The following is a 12,579-nucleotide window of genomic DNA, read 5'->3' as shown; positions in this document are numbered from 1 at the left end:
TTTGATATATAAATGTCCTTAAGACAAAAAAAAAAAATGTAGGACTGCCAAGATTGTATTTAAAACAGCATTTTCTTGTAGGTGGGTTTCAAAATTAAACTTCTTTCAGACTGGTATGTTTCATTGCTCTGTGTGGTCCTACTGGTTTTGGACCCTTACAGTGGGGCAAATAAGTATTTAGTCAACCACCAATTGTGCATGTTCTCCTACTTGAAAAGATTAGAGAGGCCTGTAATTGTCAACATTGGTAAACCTCAACCATGAGAGACAATGTGAGGGGGGAAAAAAACAGAAAATCACATTCTTTAAAAATCAAACAATTTATTTCCAAATTAGAGTGGAAAATAAGTATTTTGTCACCTACAAACAAGCAAGATTTCTGGCTGTCAATGAGGTCGAACCTCGTCTAACGAGGCTCCGCTCATTACCTGTATTAATGGCACCTGTTTTAACTCATTATTGGTATAAAAGACACCTGTCCACAACCTGAGTCAGTCACACTCCAAACTCCACTATGGCCAAGACCAAAGAGCTGTCCAAGGACACCAGAGACAAAATTGTAGAACTGCACCAGGCTGGGAAGACTGAATCTGCAATAGGTAAAACGCTTGGTGTAAAGAAATCAACTGGGGGAGCAATTATTAGAAAATGGAAAACATACAAGACCACTGATAATCTCCCTCAATCTGGGGCTCGATGCAAGATCTCAGCCCGTGGCGTCAAAATGATAACAAGAACGTTGAGCAAAAATCCCAGAACCACACGGTGGGACCTAGTGAATGATCTACAGTGAGCTGGGACCAGAGTAACAAAGGCTACCTACCATCAGTAACACAATGCGCCGCCACGGACTTAAATCCTGCACTGCCGGATGTGTCCCCCTGCTGAAGCCAGTACACGTCCAGGCCCATCTGCGGTTCGCTAGAGAGCATTTGGATGATCCAGAAGAGGCCAGGGAGAATGTGTAATGGTCAGATGAAACCAAAATAGAACTTTTTGGTATAAACACAGGTTCTCGTGTTTGGAGGAGAAAGAATACTGAATTGCATTTGAAGAACACCATATCCACTGTGAAGCATGGAGGTGGAAACATCATGCTTTGGGGCTGTTTTTCTGCAAAGGGACCAGGACGACTGAAAAGAATGAACGGGGCCATGTATCGAGAGATTTTGAGTGAAAATCTTCTTCCATCAGCAAGAGCATTGAAGATGAGACGTGGCTGGGTCTTTTAGCATGACAATGATCCCAAACACACAGCCAGGGCAACAAAGGAGTGGCTTCGTAAGAAGCATTTTAAAGTCCTGGAGTTGCCTAGCCTGTCTCCAGATCTCAACCCCATAGAAAATCTGTTGAGGGAGTTGAAAGTCCGTGTTGCCCAACGACAGCCCGAAAACATCACTGCTCGATAGGAGATCTGCATGGAGGAATGGGCCAAAATACCAGCAACAGTGTGTGAAAAGCTTGTGAAGAGTTACAGAAAACGTTTGGCATCCGTTATTGCCAACAAAGGGTACATAATAAAGTATTGAGATGAACTTTTGGTATTGACCAAATACTTGTTTTCCACCATGATTTGCAAATAAATTCTTTAAAAATCAAACAATGTGATTCCCCCCCCCCCCCCCCCCCCCCCCCATATTCTCTCTCATGGTTGAGGTTTACCCATGTTGACAATTACAGGCCTCTCTAATATTTTCAAGTGGGAGGGCTTGCACAATTAGTGGTTGACTATATACTTATTTGCCCCACTGTATTTGTCGGGGCTGTTTGAGTCTGTGTAATGTGGAGGTGATGGTTCAAGTCATCAACCAATCAAACATAAGTTTGAGGTTTGAGGGGGGACCGACCGGCACATTCAGCGAGTGAAAAGGGGTAACTGTAAGTCTGAAAATAATTAAAATTTGCTTAATAATGGTAGGGTCTCTTCTGTCTTTACAACATATTGGAAGACAATCTAATTTACCTATATAACTGCTCATTATATAATGCAAACAAGGTTTCTTAAACGTTGGTGGGGATAATTTGAGCATCCTGGAAAAGTTGGTAGTGTCATGTCCCTACCGTACCTATGCAGACCTATGCCCTTGCTTGTGTTTGATTAAATTTACTGATCGGCATCCAGCCATAACATATAAACAAACAACAGTGACCTCTTATGTATGCATGTGGAAAACAACAGGTTCTGATAATGAACTCTGATAACTGTCGGGCATTGACATGTGGACGTGTAGCAAACAAGCACCAACCCACATCAACAGTCTTGCCATTTTTTATTGTCAATACAACTCCATAACAATGATAAAATAACAAATAAAAAGTACTAACAATTTCCATTTTAATCTTAGAAAATATCTGTAGTGCACTTTCAATGACACATCAGATTTTGGTGGGTGCAGAACCTTTAGTATACGCAGAAGCAGCTATGCAGTAAGTTCTCATTAAATTGGTCTCTGTGATGCTAGTGGACAGATTTCAGAATGAAGAAGCACTTTGGTCTCCTCTTCCCAGTTGTGACAGTCTTGATAACAGGGGTTATAAGAGATTTTGAAGGTAAATCCCTCAAAGAAAAAGTACATTTGCCTTGGATTTGGATTCATTTAAAACATTGCACATTTTGAATTAAGAGCGTCTATGCTGTTGTCCATGCCAGTGATGGGAAAGTGAACAACTTCTGATATACGTCAGAAAAGAATAACACAAGTGACATTTCAATCCCCTCTTCCACACAAAAAAGTGCTCCAGAACTGCCAATTAGGAGAAACGGTTAAGTGCTTATTAGGGATGTGTAAACTTGAAAATACAGCAGTTAGACATAGATGCTCAAACACGTAAGCTTCACGAAAGAAAATGCTAAATGAAATACAACAATGAGCCCTGAAATCACTGGAACAATGTGGGCCGTTAGCTTTAACTTTGCTCTCGTGTTGCTGTAGCTAACATGAAGGTAGGACATTTTGTAAAGCTGTTTTGTCTGTTCATCAAGTGATAGATCTTGCCTTCCTAAAAAAAATAAATAAAAAAAAAAAAAAATCTAGAAAACAGATGAACAGCTTAACTTTATTGTTAGTATATTCTGTCTAGTACCTTTGATGCTCAAGAGGCTTACCGAGACCATGAGCTACGTTTAGTTGCTTCAAAGTTCCGGCAAAAGTTTTAGCTTACCAACAAGTTTCGCTGTAGTTGTAACTTTACTGGTGACATTTCCCCAGTCAACAGTTAGCCTGGCAAACTAGCCCTGCATATCTTTTTGGTCTTGAGACATGTTTCTATTGCTAAGAAAATAAAAACAAAATTCAAAATTAGAAAATATGTGGGAATGTACATTAAATGTCAGGTCATTTGATTTACTTTTTGTTTAAAACAAATTGGCATTTATAAATCAAAATCACTAGTACTAAATAGTTTTGAAGAATGTAAAAGAAACTTACCAGTAACTTAAAAATAATAATAAAACAAATAGAAGACAAATATCAACCCTGGGTGTTTAATTAGCTGTCAAGTGTGCAAATTTACTGCAGAGGAAAAGAAATTGAGTGCCAATAAAACAGAACAATCTTTGGCTCTGTGGTGCTGCAGCATAGCTTGCCTTTTTAGTAGAGGAATTGACCTTGCATGGCAGAAAACACTTCTCACAAAATCACCACAAATCTCATGTTTCACATTAGACACGTTCTCCATTGTTAAGTGCTTGAGTGAAAGGTGCTTGTGAAAATAAACAGCAGTTAGCTTGACGCAGCGACGGAGGGAGTCATTTACAATCATGGTCACATTGTGCTCCTTTACTAGTTCTTTTCTCCGACATTTCTTCACTAACTTCCGCCACCTTCGTCCTCTTGCTGCTCCATGTTCCTGCGCGCCATCCTCTCTCTGCGCTCGGCCAGCCTCAGACACCGGGGGCAGTCCTTGTTGCCCCTGAAGCAGCCACGGTGGTAACATGCATGACACTCTAAGTAGACAAACATCATAAAAGAGCGTTAGTTGTAAAAGTCTTAAGGTACATAACAGGTATGTCAGAGAAAGCAAACATGAGTCACATAAGATAACCAGTCCGACCAGTTTTGCCTTAGTTGAAACTGCGCCAACCAATCAGATTGAGAGGCAGACTATAAAAGGTAAAAGCCAGAGGCTGAAGAGGAGTATAAGCAGGAAGGTGACAACTGATCGCACCTCTACCGAATTCTTAAAAATCCACTCCACAACTTCCACACTTTATGAGGGACTGACACAAAACAAGAAAACAATTCCAAAAGTGTTTATTTCATGTTCACGTGGAATGAAACACAACAAGATGGGGATTGGAAAATTTAAAACAAAAAAATGAAAACATTCAAACTAATATACAACAAGATGGCTTCATACCACCTCAATCTGTGAGATGGTAACACTACCAGAAAATTGAACAGAATGAAAGTGCAACATGCTGAGAAATGTTCCAAGTGAAATGTAATGTGTGAACATTAAGCCATTTCACACAGCTTGTATAAGCCCATAATTTTTCCATGTCTCTCCTCTGCTGTTCCTGTTCTTTAAAGTGCCTATGACAGCAAAAAACATGTTTATTTCATATTTCATTTATTTTATCCTCCTGAATGAAATGGACCGCTTGGATGTGTGTGGAAGCGATCGATAGATTTTTTCAATTTTATGAATCCTGCGCCATCAAAATGAGTGACTTCCTGGATTGACCAAGAATGCTTATGTGACGTCAGCGGGATAATCATCTTCAGTATACAGCCAGTACTAAAGAATGCAGAATGACTGCGGCTTCAGCTGATTATTTCGATTTTTCGCATCACGCCAGCCAAATGTGCCGCACGCTTTTTTTGCTGCACCAGGGAGAGGTGTGTGAGCCTTTTTGGGTTTCAAAAAGTTCCCGTTCACCGCGAATAATGGCCAAAACAAGTCCAACAACTGTGGGACCATTGTGAGGTCAGTAAGCTATGTCTTTTATATTATGTCAAATAATGGGATCATAGCACACGTTTTACCGTAATTTCCCGAATATAACGCGCACTTTTTTTCCCCAAAATCAACTTGTAAACTCATGGTGCGCATTATAAACGGGTACATGGATGGAGACAGAAATATATATGTAATACATATATATATAAACCGATTTTTTTTCATTGACACGGCCACGTTGTGTTGAAGAAACGTATGCGGCGACCCGTTGCCGACCATTACGGTACGTGACGTCACCATTTTGTTTCGGTAATACTTCACACTAATCGGCCGAATGATTTCGTCTGTGTTAAATTCTGCTTTTTTCACTCTTCGTAAAGCACAGAATTTAGTTTCTTGAACTCATTTGAGTCGACGTTTATTGCAGCTCCACAATTCGGAGCATAACAAATGTAAGGACACACACTTCCTGTGTCCGTCAACTATATCGGTCCCTCGGGAAACTCAAACCCAAATAACAATAGTTCAGTAGTTTTACTGTATCAATCCATGGAAGAAACATTTATTCATCATGAGGAAACGAGCAAGTTATACAGCAGCCTTTAAAAGAAAAGTCGCATCCATTTTGTTTTCTCCTAGATTCTGGTAAGTTGGAGAAGTTGTCAAATCATATTATTACCGTAAATATTGTCAGTTTACGGTAATGTTTTGAACTACCAATGTGCTATGCTTGTGGTGTGTTTCACCAGTCAGTAAAATGACATCTCTGTATCTGTACACGAGCTCTGTTTTCTTGTATTCTTCTATTTATTGGTGCTAAAATTAGGGTGCGCGTTATAAACGGGTACAATAATTTCCCCCAAATTTTACAAGTAAATTTGGGGTGCGCATTATACACGGGTGCGCCTTATATTCGGGAAATTACGGTAATAAGGAGGTGGCTTGATGTTGTGGGTGAACTGAAAATACTCCCTGTCCACCGAGAAGGCCACTCAGCCGACGACCAATTCCACCCCCTCGGTCCCGACGAGAATGCGCTTTCCTCGGCATGGCCATGAGCAGCCCATCGCTCAGACGGCCGGTTTGACTGGCCGATCAGCCCGCTTGGTCCTATTCGTGTGCCCGCCGAGAATGTGCTTTCCTCGGCTTGGCCACGAGCAGCCTCCCGCTACGAAGTCGACCGGTTTGTCCACCGAGAATAAGCTATTTTTGGCATTTATTGACGACGAGCACTGCCAGCCCGCCATGGCTGCAGCAGAACGACGAGCCGTAACTTGCTCGTCGCCAGGGGCTGGCCGATCGGTGAAGACAACCACCCCGCTGCCGTGTGTGACATGAGTTGGGGTAGTTTTGTGGGATTTCTCGTTTTCAAACGCCGAGAATAGACTTGGAAAAGCTGCTCGGTTCGGGTTAGAATGTCGGCTAGCTTTCACGCCTCCTGTTATGTTTCCTCGGTTTCCGAAGCCGGGGCAGGGAAATGACAAAAGCCGGACCAACTCCGGTGACATAAAATACCGTTCGGGAGAGGAAGAAGTCGGCAGTTTTGACAATTATGCAGTAATTTTGCCCTGTCATACTGAATAAATGCATTTTTAATATTTCATATTCCATTCAGCACAAGACTTATTTGCCATGACCATACCATTTATTTAGCAATTGGGGAAAAATATTTCTATAAAATGAATATCCTGTAAAAATATTGGAGTAGAGAGATTGAAACAATCATGACATTCTGCTGCTCTCTGTCATATTTTCCTCATTCTGAATCTTCCCCCCCTCAATGGGCTTCACTATCCAGCTGGGAACGCTAGAGCGCTATGATGACAGGCGGGTCTAAACAGCAGACTAAAACACTAATTTCTTGTCATCTGCGCTTTACCAAATTGTTGCATATACTCGAATCGTCTCAAATTATAATTGTAATTCACATAATAATGCTATTTAAGACTTTTTTTATCCTGTCGTACGCACTTTAAACCCAGTCAACTGTAGCAGAGGGTGCTTGTGTTCATGGGATTTTCAGAAGAATAACATGTAACATCTTTGCTTCCTAAACAAGAAGCTACCCCAAAAATGCACACTATTCCTCATTGGTGTTACAGCTGAGTCGCATCAACTTTACATGAAATTGGTGTGAAAGATGCTATTGCGTGCAGAAACAAAGCAAAGAAGAAAAGGACACTGCAGCCTTGGGTAGCCCAACATCTTCACCTCAAGAGATCCACCACCAAGCAAGCGTGAAAAGACCATCTGTGCATATTCAGAAACCACATGACGACAATCTAGAAATTCCCTCAAACCACCTGAGTGCAGAGCTGAAAACCAAATGTGAAACCACCACACAGCGTAAAAGCTGAGAAAAGCTCAGAAAGTGACTATAAATTTCTTTTAGAACCATCAAATAGTGCAACTCACCTTCACATTTAACTAAGATTCCAAACCATTGTCATGAATATTCCAGTAATCAATCCTGCAATTGCCACTTATTCATCCAAATTTATGGATATGCAAATGTGTATTTCATTATTAAATAGTAAATACCTTAAAATCTAATGCTTTCCATATACAAAAAGCAAAGAAGATAAACCCCTAATTTTGGGGGGCAAATGTACACTATGATTTGAATTGCTGCTTCAGTAGCTCTTACTTTTAAAATGGGAAATAAGTTTACAAGATACCTATTCACCAAATAAAATCAGTATCTCAAAATTTGGTCTGGATACGAATCAATTTGTCCTTCACAGTGTTTGGCATCAATCTCTTCCATCTCATTCCTGAGTATTGTGTGTTTTGTCCCCCATCGTATTGGTCTCACACTCCCTCGCCTCACACGACTGTTTGCCTCTTGTGACTCTCCGTGCTCTTCGAGTCTTACGAGTTCGCCAGTTGGTTTGGATGGGAGCCGAATCCACTTGTCTGTTTTCCGTGCCGCCAGTGTCCTCCTCACTCACACTTGGCTCCTTGGAGAAAACTGATGGTAGTTTCAATATTTTAGATGCGGCGAATTTCTCCATTTTTCCCTTGCTCTCCTCAACCTCTTTTCGAGCTTCTCCCTGTCCCACCTCCAGATGTTTTTGCTCCTCTTTCACTTCTGTTTTGCTGTCATTAGGGTCTTTGGAGAAGGTCCTCTTTAGATGTCCAAACCATCTCTCCTTTCTCCTTTTACCTGTTCCCAGTTCATCTAAACTTTCGTGGCTGCTACATGTCTCGCTGTCACTGTTCTTGTCAATCTTTGAAAAGCTCTGTTTCAGCCGCTCTAAATTGAGAATTTTAAGTAAATTAATTCTTTTACCATGACCTTCTTCCTTCTCATCACTTTTTGGACTATTTTGGTCGAAAACCTCTCCTCCCTCCTCGCTTACTTGATCAGCCGCTTCGGTCTCAGACTCGCTCCCTCCCGTCACCTCCTGCTCATCTTCAGTTCCGTGATGCCAGGAAAAAGCTTTAGCTATTTTCCCTGGAGAGAAACTCCGAAAGAATCCCATTTTTCCTGTTCTGGCTACGCTTTTGTCCTGTGACTTTGCTTCATCTCCGCTGTCTGCACCTTCAACAGACTCTAAGTCCTCCTCCTCCCCACCTTCACCCTCCTGCCGATCTTTGGAAAGGGCCTTTTCCAGCCTACGAGGTAAGGCGATCTTCCAGTCTACCCAGATAGCAGGAGAGGAGCTGCGGCGAGGGGGCACTCGTAGGCCGCCTAGGCCTGATACCAGCAAAGTGGGCTCACCTTCGCAGCGCTGGCACTTGCTCAGTTGAAATGGGAAGATGATGTCTTTGTCATTGCCGCAGAACTCGCATACGAAGCCCTTTGCCTGGCACAGCTGGAGAAGATCAATGCACATATGAGCAAGAGCATTCATCATGGATACAGCTGAGCAAAATCAAGCACTTCCGATTTCTTTTCACAAGATTCATCAATACAGGTGGTCCTGAATTAAATAATATATTGTGACATGGACCAAGACGCTATACTCAGTTATGGCTAAATTTACTTAAATGATTTTTATTAATGATCTAGAAATGTTTTTCTATTTTAAAACATGTATATCGTGACAACGAGTTTACAACTGTATTGTATTAGATCGTGTGTTGCCCGGAACTTACAGACAGGGCAATTCAATGCTCTTCCACTAGATGGCACAAAGTAGTCTTAATTATGCAACTGCTTGATGTTGAATTAGTAAGACAAGGCAATATTTTGTGACATTTGTTTGGTGGTGTGCCAGGAGAATGTTTTTTAAAGTAAAATACTTGGCACAATAATGGTACGCATTGGCTTAGGTATAACTCATTCTGATGATTGCCATACAAATGTTGGTTAAGGCGGTCGGTCCCTAATCACCGGGCCGGGGACCGGTATCAATCTGTGGCCCATATGCTACCGGGATGCACAGAAATAATAAATGATTTATTAACGACCTCATTCTGGCCTGTGCTTCATGAAACACCAATCTGCCTGCCTACTTTACTGACTAATCAGAGTAGCGATATGTAGACGTCACCCTGTTGTGGTGGCCACCATTACTGGGGTGTTTATACATCTCAGTAGCAGCCCATTGCCGGTCAAAGTAACGTTAGGTGCTTGCTGCTGGCTGTGTGACGCGGGCGGCACACCTCAGCAATGGTAGACTGGATACTTCCGGTCGTTTTGCTCGTATTAATCAATAGATATAATAATAACAATTGATTGGATATTTGCAGTCAAGTTTTAGGAGAGACTGCTGTAAAAAGGTTGATTCAGCATCTGGTAAATTACATTTTCCCTGCACTTAACATTATTTTAAATTTACTGTATTTTTCTGCCACATACTGGCGGTCCGTGAAAAAAAAAAAAAAAGCCCTCATCACACCGGTCAGTGGTGCCAAAAGCCAGAATAAAACTCAAGGTTCGCTTACCACACAGCCAGCTACGTGCACAGTCCCGAGTTTAAGCAGTTCCTTCATTCGAGGTGCCAATTCTCCATTGCGTACGGATGAAAGGTCATTTAGGGAGAAAAGGTGCAGGTCCTCGGTCAGGTGACCCGGAAGGATGTCAAACTGCTCAAGAACACTGAGGGATGACAAGCATATATATTATTGGTTTGATACAGGAAGTGACATTTTGTACACGTTTGCCTCAAAAAATGCTGGCGAATGTCAAAACAACATAGTGAGCTTACTCTTTTGAAAAGCGACATGTCTTGAAGAGGTTTTTCATATGAAACAGCTGCATTCTTAAAACCTAAAATGTTTGAAAAATAAATAAATACAGCAGTGATGAACAAAGGATAACAAGATAGGAAATTGCATTTTAAAAAATGGTGACATTGCTAATGGTATCTCTCGCACTGAATTACCTCATCCTCACTCTGGTATATACTCAGCAGCAAAACATCAAAATTACAACTAAAAACACCATCATCTTAATAGCAGCAGGGAACTGCATGAATGGCTTTATTCATTCTGCTTTCCCTATTTAGTAATCAGTCGCCACACAGCCTCTATTAAATAAAACTAGATCACATTAGATTTTGTTCACAGCTACCACATGCGCTACATCTGCAACTTGCTGTAAACAGTTTAAAATTGCACCAAGATTTGTTTCATTACAAAGACTCACCCTGACAGACTCCAAAGCTTTCACTTTCTTGTAGAGGCTGCTGTTGATGTCATTTGTGTTGAAGAGTGGATCTCCAGCAATCTTGCACAGCAAGTCACGGGCAAAATTGCTTACGTAGTATTTGCTGAAGTCCCACTTCATCAGTATTCGACCGGGAACCACCATTTGGGTATTCTCATGGCAGCATTGGCAGAAGTAACGACCAAGATACTCGCAGTAACGTAGTCTCTTAATATAGTCTGTGCCAAAAAGAATTAAAGTGATATATAGAAATGAGTATGAATGACTGTGATTATTACACGTGCAGTGTTGAACAGCAGATTAGCATATTGTACCTGGGTGGATGCGAGTCCCGCAGCCAGCGCAGCGGTAATTTTGTTTTGCGACAATAGTCTTCCTCCTGATAGAACATTAAATCAGTTAATTTAAGAAAAACAAAAGGATTACCAAGTTGAAAGTTTGTTTCCCTTAAAAGGGCTCTAAACTCTCTTTCATTGACCGTCCCTCTTATGCATTTCAGGCCATTTTTACACCCCTTATATTTCTCATGGCCAAAAACATACAATTCGACACGCATTATAATGTAAAAAGAAGAAAAGTCGTCTGCTCTTAAAAAAGGTTTCCTTTGCATTTGGTGCTGTCATTCCAGCTAAAGAATGTGCACTGTCAGTACAATGTGGTCTACCTAATATATATCACATTATATTTATGGCTAGATGGTCGTTTTTGGCAGCAAGGTGTGTGATTTACTCCATTAAAATATAGTGGTATGAAAAAGTATCTGAACCTTTTGGAATTTTACATATTTCTGGATAAAATCACCATCAAATATGATCTGATCTTTGTCCAAATCACACATGAAGAAGCAGTGTCTGCTTTAAATAAAACTACCCAAACATGTATGTTTTCATATTATAATTAGGATAGAACGCAAACAATGACAGAAGGGGGGGAATAAGTAAGTGAACCATCACATTTATTATTTTGCCCCCCCCCCCTCTTTTTTTTTTTTTTTGCAGCAATAACTTCAACCGGACGCTTCCTGTAGCTGCAGATCAATCTGGCACATCGATAGGCACTAATCTTGGCCCATCCTTCATTACAAAACATAAACATCCAGACTTTTAGAGATGGTTTTGTATCCTTTCCCAGCTTTATACAAATCGACAATCCTTGATCGCAGGTCTTCAGACAGCTTTTTTTGACCAAGCCATGATGCACATCAAACAATGCTTCTCATCAAGACAATTCTAACCAGGTGTGTGTTTTAAAGTGGACAGGGCGGCTTTAAACCACTCATCAGTGATTAGGCACACACCTGACTTAAATTGTTTGGTAAAAATTGGGTTTCAATTGCTCTTTAAGTCTCCATAGGCAGACGGTTCACCAACTTATTACCCCCCCCCCCTTCTGTCATTGTTTGCATGCTATCCTCATTAAAATTAAAATAAAATGTGAAAACCTATAAATGTTTGGGTGGCTTTAGTTAACGCAGACATGGTTTTTACATCTGTGTAATATTTACAAAACATCAGATCACATTTGATGGTAATTTTATGCTGAAATGTGAGAAATTCCAAAAGCTTCAGATACTTCTTAATACCACTGTACTCTCCTGGATTCTTGATGGATGTACAACTCTGTTTATAACAAACCTTGTTAAAGTGGCTGATTGCAGCCAAATAAATTTGATATTTATATGGATTGGCCAACATCATGGCCCTCCAAAAGGAAACCATAACTACAATATGGCTTGTAGTCAAAAGACCAAAGTAAAGTGAGACGCTGACACACGTACTTGGGCGGAGGGTGAATGTTGAAGATAATTTGTGGCCGGGGTGGTGCCCACTCCAGGTTCCCTCGTACCCGAATCCTTAGCTTGTAGATGTCTGCATGCTCTCCATCATCAGGGGAGATGGGCAGAGAGTCTGGGATGGGCAGCAGCTGAGACAAAGTCGACAAAAGGGGTTGGACTTCGGTTGAAGAGACACCAATGTTAAGAGTGCTCAGAGTGCTCAGTTTGCTATAAACCTCATGAACTAGCCCAAACTCTACTCAAAAGTTCGCAGGTCAGACATGTA

At 41.1% G+C, this 12,579-nt stretch overlaps 1 protein-coding gene across 3 annotated transcripts in view; it reads right to left on the bottom strand.

Moving 5' to 3' along the window:
- Positions 1-2,974: 2,974 nt before the first annotated feature.
- The window catches only part of rubcn (rubicon autophagy regulator), a 30,047-nt gene continuing 20,442 nt past the window's right edge, over positions 2,975-12,579 (bottom strand). For all 3 annotated transcript variants that reach the window (XM_057841918.1, XM_057841920.1, XM_057841919.1), the window contains 7 exons: positions 12,297-12,442; positions 10,834-10,898; positions 10,499-10,737; positions 10,059-10,120; positions 9,796-9,949; positions 8,627-8,720; positions 2,975-3,946 (listed from right to left, as the gene is read on the bottom strand). In XM_057841918.1, the coding sequence (XP_057697901.1) occupies positions 3,810-3,946; positions 8,627-8,720; positions 9,796-9,949; positions 10,059-10,120; positions 10,499-10,737; positions 10,834-10,898; positions 12,297-12,442 (897 nt within the window). In that variant the 3' untranslated portion in view covers positions 2,975-3,809. The remainder of the gene's footprint in view (positions 3,947-8,626; positions 8,721-9,795; positions 9,950-10,058; positions 10,121-10,498; positions 10,738-10,833; positions 10,899-12,296; positions 12,443-12,579) is intronic.

This window comes from Corythoichthys intestinalis, chromosome 7 (genome assembly GCF_030265065.1).
Source record: "Corythoichthys intestinalis isolate RoL2023-P3 chromosome 7, ASM3026506v1, whole genome shotgun sequence".
NCBI classification, from domain to species: Eukaryota; Metazoa; Chordata; class Actinopteri; order Syngnathiformes; family Syngnathidae; genus Corythoichthys; species Corythoichthys intestinalis.
This window is presented reverse-complemented; position numbering and strand designations above follow the sequence as displayed.